Here is a 25,607-nt window from a genome sequence, read left to right as displayed (position 1 = left end):
GTCTTCGGCTTCTGTGCTTCTATCCTTCTCCTTTGACCCTATACGCCACTGCTACTCCTAGCAGGGCTATAGCCCTGTTGGCATCTTTTAACTCTCACATTTTGGCTGGAGAATATTGTGCCAACCAAGAACACCATTAATGATAGAACAAATTACAATGATATTGGGGGCAATATTGCAATTTATGCCCCCTATATTTTTTTCACTAGAAGATACTGATCATTTTATATATTTTAATATTATTTTTATTTTTATTAAATTAATTAAGTTATTTCTATTTATCAACCATACATCGCATATTTATTATGAAAAAAAATATATAATATGTGAAGATATAAGTGAAAGTATTCTTTTCACAATACAATCCCCCGAAGTACCATTAGATGGTATGCCAGAAAGTTCAAAGAAAGCCATTGGATGGTATGGTGGAAGTACAAAATTTCTTGTTGCACAAAAGAACTACAATCGATCGAATTCCATTTGACAGTGTGTAGCCCAAGCCAAAGGAGCCTTTAACTAACAAAAATTAAAAAAGAGGATGTTTTTTCATTTTCTACTAAAAGTGGGGAATATGCTTAAGTCAGCTACCATTTCTTATCATCGTGGCAAGAACACCTTGTCCAAGGAATAATTGGTCACAAATTCGACATTCATCCAGATTGCTAACTCAAATGTGTGGATTCAAATTTTTACGGCGTACAAGAGCATTCTCCAGGCATTCGGGGAATAATGTAGTCAGATCCAGTCGAAAAACAGGAAATTAGAAACCCCAAAGGCAATACCGTCGGGCCCAAAATCACTCCAATCTGAACTACGGATTAGTTTTTTTTTTTTTTTTGTTCTTCTTTTCTATGAGCAAATCATATCAACTGAAAAAAACAAAAAACAAAAAACAAAAAAAGAAGTCCTCTTGAATATTGTTTTGACTACTGAAAGAATATCCAACAGCAATAAAATGTGCACCAAGGTTGTCTGAAATAAGGCAGTTGATGAGAATTCCGGATAAATGTGCATACGTCAATGGTGGCTCCCGCTTAAAGACATCCAATCTCATTCAAATGATGGAAAAGGTAAGGAATAGATGTCAAAAGAAGCGAAGAACCCAATTGATGCAATGATGGGTGCATGTGTGGCGGGGACTTGAGTGCCTTGACGCTGCCGAACTACAGATTACTCAGCCCCAGATCTGGTCGAAAGAAAGCTTTTTACTCGCATTAGAGAACTGGGAAAAATGGGTAGAGTTGTAATGGTCCATCTATTAAGTGAAAAACACTGCAATTACAGAGTTGTAATGGTCCATTATAAAAGTTCGGTCAATTTGCCCCACAGTTAATAGAGGCCACACGTGAAATCACAAAATGGTTCCGAATAAGCGCTTTTGTCTCGAAAAAGGTGATTGCAATCAAACTCATAAGATCATGGTTCTTAGAAATTTTAAGTGTGGGTGCTTTCAGGTCCCCTTCACTCTGTGGGTGCTTTGCTTGTCATTATTGACTCAAAATTGTGTATTGCAAAGCAAAATCACGACTAAAGAAGACGGTAAAAGCTGTAAATTAGCATGTGGTATGAGGAAATATACATGATATAAGCTTGCACAATGCATCAGAAACGCTCATCTGAGAACAACATTCAGCTTGCTCTGCACCTGGTCCCTCACATTCCACTGCATACAAAATTACATTTAGTTTGAGGTTTTTTTTGGTAAGATTATTAGTCTTCTTCACTATAAACACACTAAACAAGAGGAAATGTCTACAAACCATATCATAATACCTGCAACTCATTAATTTCCTCATCTGTGAGTGAACGTTCCATGGATCGATATGCAATCCTATAACAATGACTGGTCATTCCTTTCTTGTTGGTGAAATTGTCTATCAAAAGCACCTGAGAGTAAAAAATGTGGTTTGATGACAAGCTTCGGGGCCAAATTTCAATTTTGGCTGAGAAGAAATTTATCCAAGTATAAGATCCATTCCTCCCTCGAGACACCAATGTTAAGCTATGCTCTGGAGTCCTTTGGGGAACAAGGTTAAAGGACTAATGAAAGCATTATATTTACTAATTTCAAAGGGTACAGAGATGGACATAAACAAGATAATTCCCAACTTGCCCATGATATCCAATGGCTTGGTAGGTCTTAAGAGAATATATTGAATTTCATATTTAGCTTGATTCCACATCCATTCATGCCCCTGCAATTGCTAACTAGGTCTAGAGTCGTAGAAAAGTTTTGCTAGGTATGACATCTAAAGACATACCTCCTCAGCAAGATCTCCAGCAACTCCTCTGACAATTTCACATAAATTGTTTTCAGTGAACGATTCATTGATCCAAAAGCTCATGTCTTTGTAACAAGGAGGATACTGCAAAAGAATACAATAATTTCAAAATGTGTTTACAAGTAGCATTAGATGTACTGAACCTTTTCTGACAAGTAGTAAGATGCCTAGAACCTAGTTAGCAAGTAAGTCGGTCAATGCTTGTAAACAAAAGAATCACATGTAAATTTTGTTTACTGAAAGAACTCCATGCACATGATGCACAAAGCAATATAAAAACAAAAACAATATTGTAGCACCTTTCCTCATAAACAAGGACACTTCTGTCAAAAAATTTTCAATTAGACACCGAAGGAAAAAAAGTCAATAATACCTTTGAAAATGGCTTGAATTTGATTCCCAGCTGGCCCTTGGAAAACTGTAAGCTAAAAGCTCTAAATTAGGTACTCAAGTCTTATGGATACCAAGTATGCAATCAGGGATTCAGATATTTAAATTATAAAGAAGACTTTAATTCACAAACTAACATAACAGCAGGGGAGAGGAAAACCATAAAACATTTTCATTTGATGAATTCAGGAAAGACCTGCGAGGTAAATCGTTCATCATTTGACCAGAAAAGTCGGATATCTGGTATGTCAAATAGAACCATTGCCAATCGCTCCAAGCCGAGGCCAAAAGCCCAGGCAACATTATTCACTCTGCCAGCTCTCTTTAAGATTTCTTGTTCCATCACGCCACAACCCAAAACCTCCAGCCATTTCTCCTGACATAATATTGGGCATGGGATGCTTAATTATATGCAGTGCTTAAAGAAAAAAGAAAACAGTAGCAATAGAGTATATATTCAATGGTATGGCAAATTCTACACAAATAATAGCCATTACTTTCAAAATACATTATGTGGCCACAAAATTATTTTCCAACTCAACAAGTTAACTTAGACATAGAGCTGACCCCTATTTAGTTAGGATTTGGAATTAAACCACAGTTGAGTTTAGCTAAAAATATATATTGCTTAAAATGCTCAATAAATTAAGCAGAAACCAAGCTAAGTATAAGACCTTGTAATTCAGTAACTGCGAGACTTTAATCCTTTATTTAGGTCAGGTGCCAATTTGTTAATGCTTCAAAGGTCTTTTTTCCAAGTAAGAGAAGGAATATAAGTCTTAGCAACAGTAAAAAGAATAAGAAAAGGCAATCACCAATGGTTCAAATGGAACCATTTAAAGAAACTTGACTTCTACGGCCACCCCAAAGATCTCCTGTGGCCTGACCTTTCAGAAGAAGCAACAATGCCTTGTGACTATTTCCTATTTTTCATGAAATAGATGAACAGTTCTGTCCAAGAGCATTGCTACTCATCATTCCCACACACCACACTTATTTTTTTTTTTTTGGTCTTATTCTTCTTAAACTAATTGAATTCTTCTACTCATTATTCATACACCACACATTTGGTAAGAGAAAAAAATTAAAAAAAAAATAATAAATGTGATGTGTGGGGATAATGAGTAGAATTTTTCTCTGTCCAAAGAGGTTTGCTACGGATCAGCCACTGTTCACGGCTGATCCGTAGCACACCTTGCATGTAATTTTTTTTTTTTTTTAAAACAAGACCGATGTGCATCCCCTCCCTCCTACCCGATTCCCTCTCTCAACTCACCCAGCTCCGCCGTGCGCCACCTGCAGTCACCAGCCACCACCATCAGCTCCCCCTCAAGCCGGCCAACATCAAGCCTCCACGGTAGCCCCCAACCGGATACTCCTCCCTCCCAACCACCACCATTGAGCCCAGCCAAGCAATCCGCATCGCGTTCAGCCTCTGTCTGCCACTGTCAGCCACCCAGCAGCGCCACCAACCACCTCACCAGCTCTCCCTCACACCGGCGACCCTCTAGTCACCTTCGAGCGTCCATGGCAGCCCCCACGCGCAGCCCCCTCTCCTCTCCCGAAATGGGTCTTACATGAACTTAGCCACAATGCCGCCGCCGTTGTACGCCAGCCCAGCCACCACCACCGAGCCCCACGACCTCCCAACAACCCCCACCGTCGAACCCAAGTCACGGCAACCCTCTCCTCCCTCTCCATCGCATCTCACAACCTGAAATGGGTCTCTCCATCGCATCTCTCATTTGGCCTAGATGGACGCCGGGTGGGGGTGGGGGAGAGGATGCCGATGCCGGGTGGTGGGGGTAGAGGAGGGGCAGGGGCAGGGGGGGCTTGGGCGACACACAAGGTAGAGAGAGGGAGAGGTTTTGTTGTGGGGTGTTTTTGGTCATTTTACTCTATGACACCTAAGGTGTGCAGGGGCTGCTCCCAAACAGGGGCTGATGCCAATACTTTTTCCTGTCCAAATAGTATGTGATAATACTTTTTTTTGATAGGTACATAGTATGTGATATACTTTTTTTTGATAGGTACATAGTATGTGATAATACAGCTGGTACCAGCTCAAGCAATCACTTCAACAGCGGACCCAAGCAAATTATAGAGTATATAGATTTATGGTCCCTGGTCAGCTAGCAAATGCCATAAGCCTTAGTGCCTATAAATACACCTTCCTAAATGCACCAAAAAATAAACATGCATGTGTGGCACTGATAATGTTTTATTGCTCTATGAGGAAACTTTTGATAAGATCTAATCAAGACCTGTAACTAAAGGTTTTGGCCTTCAAGAAATGAAAATGAAATATTCATTGATACAAAATAATTATATCAAAGCCTCTAAAATCAAGATAGAAATTACTTAGTTATGTTAATTGTTGCAATAATGATTTCCTTAGAACTTATAGGCAACAGCCTAGCTAGAATTGTACTGATTAAAAAAAATCAGCCTAGCTAGAATTATAGAGCCTATGACCTTATCACAATAGAATGGAAAAACAGATACATTTTAACACCAGAGTTCACAGTTGGCAGGAAAGGGGATGCATATAGCTGACTGCAATTTAGTTGGAATCAAGATTCAGCTCATTTGAGATTTCTTTACATCAGGTCATCACATAGACTAACATAATCACTTAGCACTCTGAAGCACCAATGTATACGGTTGCACTATCAAATATCCTCCTACAGCTTATTTGTTCCCACAGATATAAGGAGTTGTACGGATCCAAGCAGCACCAGGTGCACCACTGCAGGTTGTACTTTATTCAATACAACGTATTGCAGCTGGCTCCTTTAGTCAAGAGCCAGGAAAGATTAGTGATCTCACATTAATAACCCTATTTTGCCACATCAAGACACGAGCAGGCGAATTTTTTACTAGCAGGAAAAGGAAAAGAAAATTTTCTGAAATCATGAGTATCAGGCTAAGCTGCATAAATTGACACTTGAGCCCCAACCTATAGTACAAGTTTTCTGAATCCCCAAGCTAGAAAGAAGGGCATGGCTTCATATGCGTTCTAAATTAGTGTACAACACAAATGTACACTAACACGACTATGCCTGAGTTCGCATGCATCTGCCTCTAGCTGGAAAGAGAAAGCATGACCCACAAGCATCCAACATTATTAGAAATATACATTATAACAATAAATGCAATACTCTTTTGTTTGTGTACAATATGGTAAATTAACCCATGAGAAAGGGGTGTAATACATGTATGTTCAACTGAAAAAGGACATAATGGGGTTGGAACACATTGGAGACTGTTTCTGTATATCAAATCTGGAGAAACAGAACTCGTATCATTTTTTTTATTGGGACCAGGTGTCCGAGAACAAAGTCCCAACAAATCCCGAGGTGCATAGGCCCTCGACAAGCAATTTCCCGCAAGTGCACTTCGGGTAATTCAAGGGGATATTTCCCCAGTTTGATGACCCCTAAAAATTGTTTGCACCCATGAGGATTTGAACCTTAGACCTAGAGGGAACATACCACGAAGACTAAGGCCATATTATTTAAGCTACTTAATCTTCTGTTGTTTATGTTACTTTCATATTTTATATCATTTATTGGCATAACCACATGTCATATCAGTACTTGTTTATTAAATTTTTGCAACAAAAGAAAATCAGAAAGATCCCTGAAGAAAAGAAGAGTTTATACACCTTTTTTTTTTTTCCTGGCATTTTCAGATTGGCAAGAAAATATTTTAATGAAATGGCCATAACAGAAGGGACTGTACAGAAAATATTATTTCTCATCTTCTATTTGCAGACGATACATTGCTGTTTTGTGATGATAATGTAGGGCATATTCAATCTTTGAAGGCCATTCTACTTTTTTTTGAAGTGGTTTCTGGTTTAAAGATAAATCTCGCAAAGACGGAGATGGTAACGGTGGGGGATGTAAGAAACATTCGGGGGCTGGCCAACATCTTGGGGTGTGGGGTCTCTTCGTTGCCCATGAAGTATCTTGGACTCCCATTAGGTGCATATTTTAAAGCTAAGACAATTTGGGCAGAGGTGATAGAAAAAGTAGAGCGTAGGCTAGCCGGGTGGAAAATGTTGTATTTATCTAAGGGGGGACGGATCATACTTAGTAAGAGTACTTCATCTAACCTCCCCACTAATTTCGTCTCTATTTCCCCTTCCAGCTAGCACTGCTTCAAAGATTGAAAAACTTCAACCTGACTTTTTGTGGAGTGGTCTAGGTGAGGAGTTTAAATTTCATTTAGTTGGATGGGATAAGGTGTGTACACCATTGAGAGAGGGTGGTTTGGGGGTTCACAATGTGAGGGTATTTAATAAGACCCTACTAGGAAAATGATTGTAACACTATAATTATGCGAGGGAGGCCTTATGGAAAGGGGTGATTGATGCGAAGCATGGTAGTGCAAGGAGGGTTGGTGCTCTAATGAGGGGAGGGGGGCATATGGTGTGGGGTTATGGAAGCAAATAAGGAAAGGTTGGGTGGTATTTTCTAGTTACACCAGGCTGTGTATGGGGAATGGCCAGAGGATAGTTTTTGGAATGACGTGTGGGTGGGAGACACGACTCTTGAGGCATCTTACCCCACTATTTTCAGAATTTCAAGGGAGAAAGAAGTGATGGTGGCTGACTTGCGGGGTTCTACACATGATTCCCAAGCGTGGAACATCAATCTCACTAGGTAGGCTCATGATTGGGAAGATGGTATGCTGGTGGAATGTTTTAACATGCTCCATAGCATTTATCTTGCTGTTACAACTGAAGACAAGTTGGTTTGGAGACCTTCTAGGAAAGGGAAATTCTCATTTGGTTCTTTTTATGAGACACTTACAGCCCAACATTCGCCCAACTTTTCGTGGAAGAGCATATGGAGGAGTAAGGCACCTCCCAAGGCTGTGTTCTTTGTTTGGACAGCAGTCCTTGGGAAGATCCTAACCATTGATAACTTAAGAAGGTGTGGTCTATGTGTAAAAACAATGGGGAAATAGTGGACCATTTACTCCTACATTGTGAGTTTGCCCGGGATACATAGAATCATTTTTTTAGCAGAATGGGACTAGCATGGACAATGCCAGGAAGGGTAGTTGAATTACTTGCAAGTTGGAGAGGGATCTCAGGGATAGCACAGATTGCAGCGATATGGAAGATGGCCCCCATTTGTATTCTTTGGTGTATCTTGAGTAAAAGAAATGATAGACATTTTGAGGATCATGAATGCTCTGTAGAAGAGTTTAGAAGTTTTTTATGGAATATTTTATATACGTGGGCCATTGCTTTAGATTTTAAAGGTCTCAGCTTCCATGATTTCCTTGTAACGGTATCTAGTTCTTAAAGCGATGTATTCACATGTTTACTTCCGGTGTACCTGGCTTACGTCTTTCTTCATATAAATAAAATTTCTTATTACTTATCAAAAAAGAAAAAGAAAAAGAAAAAGAAGGGACTGTACAGAAGAAACGAGCAGAGTTCCTCAGAAAGGCAGTATAAGGTTATAGAATGGCATACCTTAAAGTATATCTCAAGTTCAAATGACGGATTGGTGAATGGGAAATAAGCATCAATCCAGCGCATTTCCACAGCACCTGATAATTTTAGCAAATTTTAAATCACAGGGTCTAAACACATTCTACAAAATAAAAAACAAGCCTAAGAACAGAAATTATAAAGAATTATTAGAGTTTTAAGGAAGTATAAAGAATTATTAGAATGTTAAGGAATTAAACACTTCAAAAACAATTTCCCGCATTGATTTAATTTTACTCCCAAAAAAAAACTTTTGCTGGTTTTTCTCACCTAAAATAAACTGAAATTCCCTCCAAATTATTTCCTTTTTTTTCAAACTTAATAATTTTATGGTACTAAGAGCGTACACCATGGAGGCGACTGATTTTTTAGAAGTAATAATGATTGATTAAAGGTGCAAAAGGCGCAATCCAAGTACAGAGGGAGTGTACAAAAAAACGCTCTTCTAGATGGGGAAGAAGATACAAGGAAAGCATGAGAATTAAGCCAAGGAAACCACGGTGGCAATTGATATTATACTGTAAGCATTTGCTCAGAAAGGTTTTCACTCTTAAGTTTACCAAATAGATGCCGTGCCAAACCCTCAAGACATTTCTTCAAGTCCTCGGCTGCATAAGATGTGGCATCCATGCCAGATGCCTCCCACTCATCTGGTTGAAACACACGAACACCTTCCATCTATATATCAACAAAACAAATTCATCAAACACAATGAAGAAGAAGCTTTGATATATAATTCTAATTGTTAGACCCAAAAATTAGAAACCTGATGAAACACAGGGTAATGAGTTGAGTCGATGGAATCTCTCCGGTAGACATCTCCTGTTACAAGAAAATGAGTGTGTCCTTTTCTCAATAGTTCTGCCTGATGTGCACTTGTATGACACCTCAAAACAGTTTGAGAGTCAATATAGTATGTGTCATTATAACTCCTGCTTACATGATCAGCAGGAACCAAGACATCATCAAAGTTCTGCAAGAAGTACACCTACCATCACAAAAATAGAAAACAGAAAACCAGAGAGAGAGAGTGTGTGTGTGTAATGCCCTAATGGAAGGCCCAAAATACATGACCTATACTCCAAAAAGACTAATCAATGATACAATTGGAGTCTCATTGGAACCTTATAAAGAGCAAGACCTTCTCATTTCCAAGTAATGTGGGATCACATGCACCACCTATCCTCAATCTTATCATATGGGAATATCACAATCTATTCCCCTTAAATTCCCGACATCCTCATCGGGCCTGTCTATTGTAGGTGGCACGGTTCAAGTCCCACATTTCTGATTGGGATAGACTCTGATACCAATTGTAACGCCCCAATGGAAAGCCCAAACCACATGACTTATACTCCAAAAGGACTAGTCAATGATACAATTGGAGTCTCATTGGAACCTTATAAAGAGCAAGAACTTCTCCTTCCCAAGCAATGTGGGATCTCATTCACCACCTACCCTCAATCTTATCATATGGGGATATTACACAGAGAGAGAGCGATAATAATTCAAAACATGTCACAAAAAAATAGGAGTCTGAAATCATTGTAAAGTTCAGGAGATTCCGATGAGCACATAAAAGCCATGCATTTAAAGCAATATGGGGAAGGGGGAGTCCAATCTTGCAGGAAACCAGAAGTTTTATGAATGTATATTTCATTCTTTTCCATCACAAATAAGTGGAATACAAGCTGTATAATCTACGTGATGGTTCATAGTTGCATGTGCAATAAACAAATCTGGTCATCATATGAGCAGCAACAGCTAAAGAGAGAGCCATCATAAACATGCAATATGTGATGAAACATTATAACAATTTGCATAAGTACCTGTTTTACTGATACAATTGGGCAAAGATTATCAAACTTATCAAAGGTATTTGAATAACTGGTGTCAAAATACTCATATATTGCATTCTTCAAAATCCCAATCGGATGTTGATCCCTTCTGTGAAGTTGCATTCCGAGTCTTGAAAAAATTGAATCTGGGACGTTGTTTGTGGGATCATCCCTTACCACATCTGCACATCCATTATCCCAAGATATCAACCCAAGGGGAATTTATTTATTTTTGATAAGTAATAAGTAGATTTTATTCATACGAATGAAATAGGCATAGCCTGTGTACACAGAAAGTATACAAAAGAACAGCTAATTACATTCTAGATTAAGAAAAGAAAGTCATGGACATTGTTTCCATCAAGTAAAATGGCTGAAAATCAAAGCATTAAAGTGCACAAAAAAAAATTCTGAAGCTCCGCCATAAACCCAAGGTGAATTTATGTGTAGATAACCAAAACAGTACACTGGCCGTATAAATCCAACAGGTATGGAAGTTGTTTGCACTCTGGTAATGGTTTTTAGGCTCTCCCACAATCCTCATAAATGGAAGTTCAGCAGTGATAAAGAGTACACTCTCTAATTTACCCACTTATTTTTTATCTCTTTTTCCCATACCAGCAAGTATGGCGGCCCGTATTGAGAAGCTCCAGCAAGATTTTTTGTGGGTGGGTCTGGGGGATGAGTTTAAGTTTCACCTGGTTAAGTGGGAGCAGGTTTGCCGTCCTATCACGGGGGGAGGTTTAGGAGTCAGAAAACTAAGGGTTTTCAATCGTGCTTTGCTAGGCAAATGGCTATGGAGATTTACCAGGGAACCAGAATCTTTGTGGAAATTATTGATTGATAAGAAATATGGGGGCCTATGGGGGGGATTGGTGTACCAGAGAAGCAAGGGGGGCCTATGGAGTAGGTTTATGGAAACGCATAAGAAAAGGGTGGGGGGCTTTCAGCCGCTTCACTAAATTCCAATTGGGTACGGGATCTAGAATAAAATTCTGGAGCGATGTCTGGTGTTGAAACAGGGCTTTGAAAGATTTGTTCCCTTTGCTTTTCCAGTTGGCAAGTGCCAAGGATCTCTCAGTAGCGGACGTAATGGAGACATCGGAGGGACAACTTCTTTGGAATATTAATTTTAGTAGGAGGGCACAAGATTGGGAAATGAGCAGCTTCGTAGATTTTTACAGCCTCATCTACTCCATTAGACCAAACAGACAACAAGAGGATGCTCTATGGTGGATCCCTGCAGGCAAAGGTATTTTTACCGTGCGATCATTCTATAAGGCCCTCACTCAAGAGCTTAATATTCAATTTCCCTAGAGAAAGATATGGCATCACAAGGACCCTCCCAAAGTGTCTTTTTTTGGCTGGACGGCCTCCTTAGGCAAGATACTTACCACCGACAACTTAAGAAAAATGAGGATTATTATCGCAGACTGGTGTTGCATGTGCAAAGGAGCCGGATAGTCGGTGGATCACCTTCTTTTGCATTGTGATATAGCAAGGAGTCTATGGAATGAAGTCTTTGCTCGACTGGACATGGCTTGGGTCATGCCAAAAACCGTAGAGGCAGCCTTGGCTTGTTGGACAAGCTTGAGGGGTCGGCAACCTATTAAAGCTATTTGGAAGATGATCCATCTCTGCATTATGTGGTGCTCGTGGCAAGAGCGCAACAAACGGACTTTTGAAGATCAGGCGAGATCATTGGAGGAGCTTAAAGTTTTATTTTTTAGAACTCTTTATAGTTGGGCTATTGCTGGTGACTTCAATGGCATGACCCTTCATGATTTTCTTGTCTCTATTGTGCCTACCTAGTTAGGACATCTTGCCTCTTTATAATACTGGCTTTTGCCATCCGTTTTTGATTAATAAAGTTTGTTTATTTATCAAATAAAAAAAAAAAAGTTCGGCAGTATAGCAGCCAAAACGATATAAAGTTGAGGTCTACTTTTTGAAGAAATTGCATTTCCAAATTGTGACCAGGGCAATCAACTCAGAAATTCGTCCTAACAAAATCCGAGACTAACATAACGTTTTACACAGTCGTATATCAAACAGAATCAGAAAAAATAAATCGCCCCGTACTGCACGGCAACCTCGTAACAGTTAACAAGGAAAACTACACCAACTCAAATGGCAAAAATGCTCACTGAATACAGAAACTACAACCGTACCGCCTTATCACAGAATTTACAGATAAGGAAAATAAACTAACACTAAACCAGTTCAGAGAGTGCAGAATTTGAAAATGTGCAAGATACCCACTATAAATTAAGCGAAAAGGTTCATAATTTTGGACCAACCCCGACCGAAAAATTATAAACTTTCTGAAAGAGGATAAGTTACCTTCTCGACCGATCTTGACTCCACCAAATTCGAGCACCGAGGCCACCGGTTGCCTCCATTTCTTGCGGTGAAGCTCAGAGGAAGAATAAGAGGAAGAAGAGGATGAGGAAGGAATGCAAGTGGTGAAGCTTCTGAGGGCATTTCTGGAGAGGAGTGAAGTTCTGAACAAGAGAGTAGTCTGAGCAAGTGGCACGGCCATTGCGACGCTCTTCACACGAGAAAAGGGCCTCTGATAATACTCCGGATTTGCGGTTGAGTATCTCTTAGCAGCGTTTAAGGTCGCGTCCAGATTGAGCGGGTCGACCAGTAGATACGGTCGAATCAAAACTGAGCGGGTCAAGTTTCTTTTTTTTTTTTTTTTTCCTCGGGGAGTGGGTTTAAATCGCTCAGAATCCCTTGTTACATGACCGGTCTGATTCCTGAATTGTATTTCGCAAAGAAAAATTTTTCTTATCACCTTCACACTTCACACTTCACACACCACACTTATTTTATTTTATTTTTTATTTTTTTTATAATAAATATAAAATATATAGATGATAAATAAAATAATTTAATTAATTTAAATGTTTAATAAGAATAAAATGAAATAAAAAATATAAAAAAATAAAAAATAATATTTTAATATATAAAATGTGTAGTGTGGAATATTGTGTAGCATTCCATATTTATTTATATTGTCATTATTATGATTCCCAGCTCAACCCCATATATATTTTTTTTTTTCAATCCTTGACGCTCTTATTTTTCCGATTCAATTGCGAAGTTGACATTGATCTACTGACTTATAATAAGATCCAAGCTAGGAGTACCTCATGCCGATAGTCCAGCTTCAAAGGGGTGCGTTACGAGACAGAAATCCATAAACATACATAAACGAAAAAGTGGCAAAGTTAGCTTTTCCTCTTGGCCAAAAAGACAAAGTGAACCTGACCGACCACATACAATTTTTTGTTTTCTTTTATAATATTGCACCAAGCGATCTCATTAATTTCTTGAATTTACTTTAAAAGGTTATTAAGACATCAAATTATACATCCTCTGCCATCCATTCCCTCTGGTATCCTCAGTCAGTCCTGCCAAAAATAAGACACAAACTAATCGCTCAGCCAAAATTCCAAAATTTCCAATTAGAACTATGACAGCATGGATAATTCCTCTGAACATGAAAAAACATCTCATTCAATTCATGCTCTTACCACTCGTACATCAAGTGGCAAGCAAATTTTAAATTTTAAACAACACATAACTCTTAAATTTCAATAGGTGTCAAATTTTACAGTGGTCAAAGTTCTGATACAAAACACAGGAGATTCAACATGTTCTATGATTAACCCAACAACCATCTAACTTATCGGATTCGTTGGGAAAAATAAGAGTTAAAACCACATTTGATGCCACCTATATTATCAAACACGTCTAAACAGAACCTTTTATTTTCCTTTTTCTTAAACATGCATTTAAAAGAATTTGAGTAGACCATTTTAGGTCCATATATGCAAGAACCAATTTAAAAAAGCACCAAATATGTTTACCCTATTACCAAATACACAAAAGGCATAAAGATGATCTCAAGTAGATCGACAATGAATTACTTGTAGAGTTTCTCCATTGTATCCTTCAAGCGAGCCACATCAGCGCCAATTACTTCAACAGCCTTTTTCCCCGTTTTAAAAAAATGGAGTGTTGGCTGTAGCAAAAGTATAAAAAATAAACATCTCAGCTTTGTAACACACATGTTTACATGAATACACGAACATTTTAATGATGAGGGATCTCAGATACTATGCAAAGCAGCATGCCTTCCACCCGGTTAAACCCATATAATGTGCCCACATCACACAGATTGGATATAACATCAATATACAAACACGTTCCAAGTATAAACACTCAAAATGTCATACAAATTATATTGGACCACAACTTTTTAAGCCCACGATTAGATTATATGTACTCCCCATTCTTGTCGTCAGGCAAAATTTCATCTTAAACATATAGAATTTGGCCAACAAACCCTAATCTCATCTTTAGTTTTTTTCTTCTTTTTTTTTTTTTAATAAAGAAAGTCATTTTCAACATTTTAGAGATGTAGATGCCAGTGTGCTTGGCATGCTCATGGGCTTCAAGCTGTGGGCAGCACAACACATTAAGCCATGGGTGGACAGGCCAAATGATTCGCTCAATTATGGATGCCATACAAGCTGGACTGCTTTTACTTGAAGGCGTGGGGCTCCGAAGTTGGTGACTTGGTATTGTGGACTAGGATTGATAGGACAACGATGGATCAAAACGGACTAATTTTTACTTGTTAGTAGGATTCTAAAGCCCCAATCCCCAAAACTCGATATTTCCATATGTTCTAAAGGTGTCTATAATTCCCGCCATAACCATAAAAACAATTACACAGTATTTCCTTTTTTGGGGTGAGCAATTACATTGAGGCTTGTTTTCTAAAGGTGCCTATAATTCTTGTTAGAACCATAAAAACAATTGCAGTGTATTTATTTTATATTTTTAGAGATCAATTACATAGGGGATTGTTCTATTACGTGTACAAGCACTTTCACCCATTTTAGAAAATGATATCGCATAAAAAACAGAAAAAAAATATATTGTGGATTAGCATCATGTTGTACTATTTGCTATCCCCAAAAAATAACTCTCTACTCCATGCATTCAAAATAATTTAAATAACAGAAAACCATTTATTCAGTCTTTTGATAAGATGGAACTTAAGACACAGGAAGTACAATTTGACAGAAAGAGAATGTTGTCCATAATGAAATTAAAGAATGTACAGGCACATGGCAGAAATTTGATTGTGGAGTCACATAAAGGCATAAGAACACAAAGCAGAAATGAAAGATCAAATCGTTTACCACAGAGGTAATTTGTAACTTGCTCAATACACTTCCAAGTCCTTCCTGCAAATAAAATAAGATTTCTTACTTATTAAAAAAAAGAATTGGTCTGCCTCAGTTATGCATGAGAAGGTATGATAAAGAATTTTCACTCCCAAGTGAGGAAGTCGCACATAACACTCCAATACAATACAGCCATGCAAATTGCAAAACATGATGTAATACAATCGCTTTGTCAGATATTCTAGTGGAAGGTTAATGGAAGTTCCAATACAAAGCTCAGTTGAAATGATCCAATTCATTTTGTGAGCAACTCTCTGTCCAGCAACAGAATCTTGTTCAAAACAAGTGTTGACTCGTCCCAATGACATTATTTCCACATGTTCATTATAAGTTTCAACAGTATTAAAAGAAATTTTCAGGAAAAAAAAATATTTAGTGCTGTAACATTTCCTTTCCTTTTTGCTTTTTTTTTTTGGCCAGAGGGAGGAGAGTCGATACAGGGTAAGACCTTGCATTACCCAGCCCGAGAAAGTATTTACCATTGTATAATTTGTTTAAGGAGAACTTTACATCTAGAAATACTTCATTTCTTAGCAGCATGATAGATTAAAAACTATTTGTGCTTGCACTTCAAGTTTATGACATTGAAGCTGTTGCCGAGCTTGTGATAGATATCTACAGATACTTTCTTTTTTATAAGTACGATATCTATAGATACTCAAATTCTTTTTCCACTCAAAATGATATGAAAGAACCACAAAAGCTTTACCTTACGATGGAATGATTAGTTACAAAAAAGAAAAATAAGAAGAAAGGGACAGAGTGAACTTTCTTATAAAAAATAAAATATAGTAAAAAGGTAAAATATTGAAATAAAATTGAAACCAACAATTGCTTAACTAATGTTTCCAAGAATTGCTATAATAACATGGTTTCAATCATCAGATCAAAACCAAAATACCTGCATTCCAGACTTGAAATTATTTTTTGTCAACATAAGATTTTATACAAACATTGTATGATGAACATGATGATTCCAACTTCCATGCAAATTAACTTTTTTTTTTTTTGATAAGTAACTTCCATGCAAATTAACCAAAATTGGAAAAGAAAACATCCCAGTTCCCCCTTCCTACCTGGTCAATGTCAATCTTATATGTCTTCACGTGAGGGTATTTCTCACTCAACTCTTCAATGAGAGGAGATATGAACCTGCCTGCACAATAAGGATATCCCATCATTCAATTCAATGAAAGATGAATTACAAAAAAATAAATAAATAAATAAAGAGCTAGGAATGCAATCAGATAATAAAGCACCTTTTAATTCACATTATTTACTAATCAACCTAAATAATTAGAAACTTACAAGGTCCACACCAGACTGCAGTGAAATAGAAAACTGCCGGCAAAGATTCGTCTGCCACAAAAATTATAGCAAAAAATTGCATAAGCTTTCTAGGAGCTGGGCAATACAGTTTTTTTCAAACAAAGAATACATATGCAAAAGGATTCTTGTCTCTGTTTTCATCTAATTTTGGTATAGGACTTTTTTACAAGTGAGAAATCTGTTGTGTGGAAAAAATATACAAGAGGAATGTATATACCTTGAACCTTGCCAAGTGTACTATTGAATTCATTTTCCGACTTAATGAGAAGAATGTTGGATGGACCTGAAATCAAATCATTGATTTGGCATATGATATAAACATGATGTCGGATTATTATCGGATAAAAAATATATCTTGGTAAAACACAAAGCTATATCAAGAGAAATGCTCTTTCCACTCCCATCATGGTTGATTCCACACCATTCACTCACACGATGGGTCCCAAATGTGAGAGAATGAAATATGGAAGAAACCACTATTGAAGCAAAAATAGCGGTTCCAAACATCAATAAAACAACAACAAAAAATCAATTCATGGGAATAAAAAAATATCAAACACATTGACATATATAGGAATTTGTGCAAAACTTCGACTATGTACCACGGCTACCATTGTTTCTGTATCCACGGTATCTCTTTACACTAGTCATCTCTTCACACCTTCCTCTGCACTGACACCAAGTCCATTCCCCCTCCATTCCGACTCAACCGCACTGCAACCAATATCACCTCCCTTATCCCAGCACCCCCTCCCCCCTCAAAAACCCCCGCCTACTCCTACCATAACTTCCGTCACAACACCCACCAATGCCACTTCCGGTACAACCAACACTTTTTATTTTTCTAATCTCGACCGAATGATAGAGAATACTAAGTATTAACAGCTGAATCCCCTTTCTAAGTATGGTTTGCATTCAAGATATAACCGGATGTTACACCCACTCAAAAACTTGTCATCATATTAATATTTCTCAACTCCAATATGATCAAACGCCTTTGGCACATTTATAATGCATGCCAAATATCACATATATTGAAATTATTTTACTGCTCAATACGATCATCTTCTTCGGGAGCAGGATGTGAACCTGTAATTCAACAATGGGTCTAGCAAAGTATAACTTGAGCCGGATCATATAAAAGGGGGTGTGACGGGTGTCAGTGTGCGGGCGGGAGGGCATAGGAACGAATAAATAAAAATTTGGTAAAAACAAAAGAATATGTGCATATAAACACAATTTAACCAATTAAGAAGAAAAACGGAACGCATTGTACAAATGCAGGTACCTGAGGAAGATGAAAAGGGTCGGGATAGCAGGAATGGAAGATTCGAAAAGCGAAATCCCGTGGCGGTGGTGGGATTGGACGAGATGGAGGAGAAGGGTTTAGAAGGACTCGGATGGGAGAGTGATGGGGTTGGATTCGGCGATAGTAGGGTTTCGTAGGAACTAGAATTACCAGAACTAAGATTACAAGATACTGCTGGACTAAGCTTGTTGCAGCCAAGTGCTTGGCGCAGAACTTGGGAGCGAAGAATTGAACTTCTCGCCATTTTTCTCTGCTCTCTCCCTCTCTCAACTGTCTCTGGTCCTTTCAGAGTCAGAAATTTGTTACTACTGATTAGGGTTTTAGCGAGAAGGAGCATTTTCTTTCGATTTTATTTTTTTCCGCAGACAAACGGGCCGTAAAAAGATATCGGGCTGCTCGTTGGTTGTCCCAATCCTTTCGGTTATAAAGTCAAGGCCCATTCTCGTGGTGAAAATAAAAACCGTTGGAAATGTAATTTTTAGTCCCAACTGATGGGAAAATAGTACTTCATTATCTTTAAATTAATATCTTATTATAATATATAAATACTATAATTTATTTTTCAAAATATTGAAAAAAAATTAATTTTAATTTAAAAAAATTTAAAAACTCTAAAAATAAAATAAAAAATAGTTTTTATTGACCTTGTTATTAGGTATATACATAGAGCGGGGAGAAAGGTGCTCAAATTAGCTCAAGGATTTATGAGGCGGTTTATGAATTTTTGGCTTAGTAGTGAAATTGTTTGGATTAAGATATTTTAGTGGGTTTTGAAAAATTAGAGATAAAAAGTTACATTAAAATATCGTTTGAATATAACTTTTGAATATTATTTTTATTTTAGGATGTGAAAAAGTTGAATTATTTTTTATATTTTGTTTGAAAGTTGGAGAAAGTTGTAATGATTGAGTAATAATTAAAAGAAAAAGTTGAAGATTTAAAATTGAAAAGTATTTATATTTGAGTGATATTTAGAAAAGAAATAAGATAAAAAAATTTAAAATGATATGAGATGAGATGAAATCATATTGAGTAACGATAGATATAATCATGGATTGAAAAAATTGAAAATTAATCATTAAAACATTAATTTTTTTTTTACATAGATTTTATATTTATTAACTTTTTTTAAAATTAATGTATAGTATTTACAAAATTATATATGACTGTAAATATTATTTATCTATATCATAAAAAAATAAAAACCCAATATAGACGTATAAGTGAATTCCAATGTGGCTGCCACATCCTTCCTATGGATATAAAGGATGATGAGATTGGGTGGAAGGACTGCTTTGGTCAGTGGAACATTAATTTTTTGCCCTTTCTTGCGAGTGGAAAACGTGTCATGTTCCAACTAGATTTTTTCTCACAGAAAGTATTGCTTTTAAGAGATTTTCGTCCATTTTCCATTCTCCCTTTTTACGGATACCAAAATCATTGCCAAGTAAAAGGCGATTGCAACCTCCAACTTTCTCACCAATTGTAGCACTTTAGTTCCTGTAGCTAAACTATTCCTAATTTGGTTTCTCCTATGATTATAAAAGTGCTCGATTACATGTTGATTTTTTATTTTCTCTAGACAATTCGTAATGGTGTTTAGAGCTGTTAAGTAGATTAAAAAGATTTTATAAAAATAAAATGCATAAATTAATATACTTTTATATGTATTTTTATAACGCCTCATATCTAGATAGGCTACATGTCACTTAAAATCATATCTCAGCATACAGATATAAATTCTAAATTCTCAATTATATATAAAATCTCATTGTTTAAAACAAAATATTCCAAGATAATTAACGAAGAATATCACAAAATCTTAATATAAATGTCAACTACGTCATTAGAGCACAATAAATTTACTAAATAACATTCTCCAATAACTAAGCCTGCACAATGACCCATTCGAATCATATTTTGGCCCAACCTGACCTGGCCCACATGAAAGGCAGCACCCACTCGACCCGACTGACCCGATACGTAAACTTTTGGATCGGGTTGAACTCGTTATTTTTACTCGCATGCTTGTGTTGTATTCAATATTTATTTTTCTACAGCTTTGACCTGTCATCCTCTCTCTCTGAGTATCATGCTCATCCCCGTTCCATAGATCGCTATCTAGTATAGGAGTACGAAAGTGCTACATACTTGGATTTGATTTCTTTACTTTCTCACCGTTCCTTTTGGTGTAGCCTCCCCCAGGTAAAATAGAAAAGAATGGAAAATCTCAACTCTTTAAATCCCACCTGTACCACTTCATTTCTAGAGAATCCTCGTTCTTATCAACTTTGTTTTTAATTTGAAAAATTCTATGTGCAGTCATTTTTGCGGATTCCTTTGCGCACTCCAGTAATACGATTGGTTGTGTATTAAAAAAAAATTAATCCAGCCAATCATATCAGTGGAGTGCGCAGAGAATGCGCAAAAATGACTGTATGTAGCATTACTCTTTTAATTTTTATCAACTCAGTTTTTATCCTAATTCTGGATAATCCCAACTCCCTCTTTATCAACTTTGGTATCTTCTTCTTATCAATCCTCTCAAGTTCTAAATGCCACTTTGCGAGCTTCAACTTTTTAAATCTATTGTGTACTTCTTTTTTATTATCTGAAATTCGATTTGAGTTTTGCTTCTCTTGTCCTTGTGGTTATTTGGTTTATTTTTGGATCTGATATAGAGCTCTAGGGTTTATTTTTAAGGAACTAAGATTCCTTACATTTTTTGATCTAGTATCAGAATTTGCTTGCATTTTGGAAAGTTGGGAGTATTTTCTAAATTCCTCACCTTGTGCTTGTTTGGAAAGGACACTCGGATTCCTTTGGAAAAATAAGGAGAAACCCAGATGGTGGGTGGTTGTATAGCAGCGAAGAAGAAGAATAGGAAGAACGACGGCTATGGTTTGAGAATAAGGAAAAATGGGTGATTGGTTTTGATCGACTTTGAGAGCTGTTAAGCCCGACTTATTGTCCAACCCGATCAACCTGATTTTATTTGGACGTCCTCAATTGGGTCTTTTGGTTCGGATCGAATCCATGCCATTTTGCACAGGCCTACCAATAACCGTGACATCCTTTTGTGCTTAATCTACTATACTTAAATAATTTTGTTTATGCTCCTTAATCTTGATTCTCAACTAAAACATTCAACTTATCTAACAAAAAAATGTGGAAATAAGAAATGGGTTATCAACAACTTAATAAGCAGAGAATTTATATTAGCATGTAAACATTAGCAATTACACGATTTAGAATGCAGAATAAGACATTTCTAATTTCAGAATGCAGAACCAAAACATATTATCAAAATATCAGAGTGACAGTTCAAAATATTCATATTCAAAAGTTCTTTAGCATAACATAACTGAAGATCATCATCATATCATATTATATCATATCGAGCGTTGTATCATAATAGAAGCTGTGTTTAACCCCTATGGTAGGTTTGTGTATATTTGCGGTTAACCAGGTAGAACCTATCACTGTTCGTCACCAAGGTGATGCACTCATAACATATACCACTATTATTTCTCAAGGTGGGGCCGGGGCCACTATTATATCTTGTAGCAGGTTTGGAGACCACTATTATGTCTTGTGGCTAGGCTAAATGCCACTATTATATTCCGTGATAGGGCTATAAATCAGAGCCAAACAAAAATGTTGGTACCAACACATTAACATAAGAAATATCGGAATTAGAACCAGAAGAAGAATTAGAATGTCATGCCAAAAGTTTTCATATGTCATATCATATTAAAATAGAGTACTGAACAGATTCATATAATTTTCACATAATCAAAAACAAATTCAGAGTATCTTCACTTAATCATGCATAAATGTTTAGATTTCATATTCACTCCCTTTGTACAATTCAGAAACGTGATACCAAAAATTTGTTCATGTCTACACTAGTCATGACAAAAAGCACTTTTATCTTTTATACAGATTTCAAGAATAATATAGATAAAATAACTGAGATTATTTTCAAGTCTTTTTTTTTTTCCATAACAAAACATGCGTATTTTCATAAAATCAACCTCAGTCTACTCATTTTATGCAAAGTCTAGTATAAAAACCCGGTTTACCTGACTTCTACAGTATACTATCTAAGTTTTGAACTTAAACAAAATCTTTGTCCTGACCTAATCCAAAAACCACTGATAGATAAATATCACAATTTAACATAGAGGCATACTACTATAAAAATCCTAAAATACTAACATCATTTATATTTCCCTAAATTTTAAAATTAGTCTAACCTTTCATCAGCCTGAGTTCTCAAAAATTGATAACCTCTCTTAAACCCATAACGCATCGGTGTAAGCCCTCAATTGCACGACCCATGATGCAACATAACCCACCAGCTTGTAATATTCACACACACACACACACACACACACAGAACTAACTTGAGAGAGTGGGAGAAAAAACCTGAAAGGTGCAATGAGAAGAAGTGAGAGAACCGAGAGATAGAGAGAGATAACGTGGACAGAGATCTTGATGTCGGCCAGTCTGTGTAGCTACCAAGAGTGAAGCGTAAAGGTGAGGGGTGTGAAATCACCACTTGTCCTAAAAACTAAAGCTGATGGGAAGATGTCATTTTTATTATTTATTTTATATCTTAACACTCCCCCTCATATATGGACCAAACTCTTTCTCAATAGGTGACCTAACACGTGAAATATTTAATGAAATAGGATAGAGTGTAGAGTCAGGGTTTGAACTCAGGACCTTTGACATGATACAATGTGAAATCACTACTTGTCTCAAAAGTTTAAACTGATGGAAATAAGTAAATTTTATTATTTATTTTATATCTTAACAAAGGGCTACGGTGGTTCGTCTATGTCTCCACAGGAAACGCTCTGCAAATTCATAACCTTATGATGGTGCTGTAGTGGTGCACGGTGGAGGGTTGAGCTAGAAACTTGCTTTGTTTATAGATGGTTAAAACATAGGGGGAGCGTTGGGATGCATTGGTCTTGCGTGGAGGCGGGTTGATGTTGGGTGGTCCTAGGGTAGCATTTGGGTTGATCCTGATGGCTAGCCGAGGTGATCACTCTGTGCAGTGACAAATAATGCAGGGAAGTGGCTTGCAACTGTGTGGTTTTTCATGAGATGAGATGGTGGTGTGAGGAGGTGCAGTGGCTCACGGTTTTTATTGAGATGACTTGTTTGGTTGCTTCCTGAATTTGGAAGGCAGCAATGTGGTCGGAGGTTGTGGGCTGGTAGTGTGCAAGACCTCATGTTTTTATGCATGGGAGTGATGGTGACGGCTAAGTGGATGGGTATGGTTGTTGTCGATGGTGTCTTTGGGTTTCAAACGTATAGGGAGAGGTTGTTGTGCGTGAGGTTTGTTTTTAAGGTTATTTCACGAGCTAGCATAGATATGTATATATATATATGGTGAGGTTTAAACAGTAATATTACATACAATCCTAATTTAGGGACTCCATTATAGATATAGATAATTTTATTTTTAAAATTATAAAAATATCTATCTTAAAATGATATTTTTTTCATTTAATAAAAGACATATACATACAGTCCCTATTTGGAGACTACAGATAGAATTTCTTAAGTTTAAAAGGATTTGTTGGAATCCTAGTGTTGTAAGATGGAATAAAAACAGTGCATGGTTTTTTCTTTTTCTTTTTTTTTTTCCTTTTTTTTTTTAAATTTTTTTTTTCTAAATACACGCAGCTTAGGGGTTTAGTGCAACTGGGTTTGGGTTCTCCACGAGTTTTTGGGTCGATTTTTTGAGCTTTTAAAATAGAGTTTTGCTACATACAATCACAGTCGCGCACTAATCTGTGTATCAATACTGATTTATTCATACTTAAAATTTAAATTAACACTGTTTTCAATAAAATCTACTTTTTAACCAATCACATCACATTAGTATACAGATTAGTCCACAATTATACTTGCAACTATATTTTTCCTTTAAAATAATAGTTGAGTATATCACCATTTAAAAGTGGTCTATTTGATCCGTAAATATTAAATAGATTTTTGTTCAAATTATTGAGTTCAATAAATATCTATATTCCATCGTAATAGAATTTTGAACCCGTGGTCTATTCAAAATTACTTATTAAATTTCAAATGATCTTCACCTAAATATTAACCTTAATAAATTAATAGTTCGCGGACATGGACAAGGGTTTGATACTAGGCTTGAGTGTTACAATTTTATATTTGAAATAATTTTATGATTGGATTTACTATAATAAATCACTTTAATTTATTAATTTTATTTTTATAAGATATTTTTACAAACTAAATACTTTTCTTACATTATTTTAGAAATAGTAATACGACTCATTATCTCTTTTATTATTATTCTCTTATTATCATATTATATAGTATTAAATAATTATAAATTATTTATTATATTTTATTTGTGAGCCTATCATTTAATGTCACGTCAAAAAATATTAAGAGGAAAATGATAAAAAAAAAAAAGATAAATATATTTTTTGTGACGCCCCCAAATTCCGTTTGGGATCGGACGGACATTTGAAGCGTCGAGACATGCAACACAAGGTTACCTGCCCCCGTTCATGACATATAAGATGTAATATTCCTAACATGCATCTAACAATATGCAATATTCGCAGCGGATAAATTTTTTTTTGTCTTTAGCAATACTATGCACCAAATTGAAAATATCTCAAATGCTTAAAACATACTTCATACATAAAAATCCATTGAACAACTAAGATCACAACACTAGTCCAAAATGGTTATGATCCAAAAAGTAGTAGAGATGCAACTCAATCGTACAAGTAGTAATTTACGTTAATTACTATATCAACATTTATGTCGCACCGTCACTTAGTCAACTGTGTCTAGTTGATCAGCTCCTGATTCTCCTTCAGGTCCTGTAACAAGATCTACCATTCGGGGGGAATGGTAGTTGGGACTACCAAAGTGAGATTTGATTACAAATCTCAGTAAGTTAACAAAAAACTTCCACACAAGCTAATGATGCATGGATGTCAGTAAAAGCATAAATGCATAATCAAATTCATAAGAAATTAAAGCATAACTTGGAGTACAACATAGCATAATTGACATAACTTAAATTGAAACATGAACTGAACTTGACTTGCAACTTGACTTAGCATGAACTTGCTCTGAAACTTGAATTAACATGAAAATACATATTCCACAGTTGTTGTGGCCCCATGTATTCTACACAAACTTGACTTAACATGAAAAATACATACTCCACAGTTGTTGTGGCCCCATGTATTCTATGTGTAAATACATACTCCACAGTTGTTGTGGCCCCATGCATTCTACACATCACAATGCAGTTAAATACATACTCCACAGTTGTTGTGGCCCTATGTATTCTACATAAACTTGACTTAACATTAAAAATACATACTCCACAGTTGTTGTGGCCCCATGTATTCTATGTGTAAATACATACTCCACAGTTGTTGTGGCCCCATGTATTCTACACAAACTTGACTTAACATGAAAAATACATATTCCACAGTTGTTGTGGCCCCATGTATTTTACGCATCACATTTGTAGTTAAATACATACTCCACAGTTGTTGTGGCCCCATGTATTCTACACATCATAATGTACTCAAGATGAAATGTGACTAGAATACGAAAGGACTGAAGTCCTGACGTAACATAACGTGACTTGAACATAAC

The 25,607-nt window shown here is 36.5% G+C and overlaps 2 protein-coding genes across 7 annotated transcripts; both read right to left on the bottom strand.

Annotated features, from left to right (window-relative positions):
* Positions 1 to 895: 895 nt before the first annotated feature.
* On the bottom strand, positions 896 to 13,313 carry LOC122275974 (phenylalanine--tRNA ligase, chloroplastic/mitochondrial). 5 transcript variants are annotated; one of them, XM_043085355.1, is made up of 12 exons: positions 13,178 to 13,313; positions 12,366 to 12,784; positions 10,014 to 10,204; positions 8,951 to 9,157; positions 8,745 to 8,862; positions 8,167 to 8,243; positions 2,869 to 3,048; positions 2,656 to 2,700; positions 2,262 to 2,366; positions 1,774 to 1,887; positions 1,580 to 1,663; positions 896 to 1,272 (listed from the first exon to the last, which is right to left on the bottom strand). In XM_043085355.1, exons 1-11 carry the CDS (start codon positions 13,180 to 13,182, stop codon positions 1,613 to 1,615), a joined length of 1,512 nt encoding a protein of 503 aa, XP_042941289.1. In that variant the 5' UTR covers positions 13,183 to 13,313; the 3' UTR covers positions 896 to 1,272; positions 1,580 to 1,612. The 5 variants fall into 5 exon arrangements, with proteins under 5 accessions (XP_042941289.1, XP_042941290.1, XP_042941288.1 ...); XM_043085356.1 differs by having other exon boundaries at positions 896 to 1,255; XM_043085354.1 differs by having other exon boundaries at positions 896 to 1,222.
* Positions 13,216 to 18,259, bottom strand: LOC122275975 (thioredoxin O2, mitochondrial-like). 2 transcript variants are annotated; one of them, XM_043085358.1, is made up of 7 exons: positions 17,907 to 18,258; positions 16,836 to 16,901; positions 16,598 to 16,648; positions 16,366 to 16,445; positions 15,245 to 15,289; positions 13,961 to 14,055; positions 13,216 to 13,441 (listed from the first exon to the last, which is right to left on the bottom strand). In XM_043085358.1, exons 1-7 carry the CDS (start codon positions 18,169 to 18,171, stop codon positions 13,432 to 13,434), a joined length of 612 nt encoding a protein of 203 aa, XP_042941292.1. In that variant the 5' UTR covers positions 18,172 to 18,258; the 3' UTR covers positions 13,216 to 13,431. The 2 variants fall into 2 exon arrangements, with proteins under 2 accessions (XP_042941292.1, XP_042941293.1); XM_043085359.1 differs by lacking the exon at positions 13,216 to 13,441 and having other exon boundaries at positions 13,957 to 14,055; positions 17,907 to 18,259.
* Positions 18,260 to 25,607: the final 7,348 nt, after the last annotated feature.

Source organism: Carya illinoinensis, chromosome 9, assembly GCF_018687715.1.
Source record: "Carya illinoinensis cultivar Pawnee chromosome 9, C.illinoinensisPawnee_v1, whole genome shotgun sequence".
Lineage (NCBI taxonomy): Eukaryota > Viridiplantae > Streptophyta > Magnoliopsida > Fagales > Juglandaceae > Carya > Carya illinoinensis.
Note: the sequence above shows the minus strand (reverse complement) of the source record. Positions and strands in the feature narration are given on the sequence as shown.

What these genes read in the sequence shown, in the direction of transcription:
- LOC122275974 (XM_043085355.1), bottom strand. An exon ending in TTTGGCACGGCATCTATTTG is followed by an intron (nt 8,244 to 8,744) that starts GTAAACTTAAGA and finishes TAAAATTATCAG; the next exon opens with GTGCTGTGGAAATGCGCTGG. An exon ending in CTGGAGATCTTGCTGAGGAG is followed by an intron (nt 1,888 to 2,261) that starts GTATGTCTTTAG and finishes TTTTACTCTCAG; the next exon opens with GTGCTTTTGATAGACAATTT.
- LOC122275975 (XM_043085358.1), bottom strand. Translation starts at nt 18,171, where the DNA reads ATGGCGAGAAGTTCAATTCTTCGCTCCCAAGTTCTGCGCCAAGCACTT. An exon ending in ACCCTTTTCATCTTCCTCAG is followed by an intron (nt 16,902 to 17,906) that starts GTACCTGCATTT and finishes ATTTGATTTCAG; the next exon opens with GTCCATCCAACATTCTTCTC. An exon ending in AGTTACAAATTACCTCTGTG is followed by an intron (nt 14,056 to 15,244) that starts GTAAACGATTTG and finishes CTTTTGCTACAG; the next exon opens with CCAACACTCCATTTTTTTAA.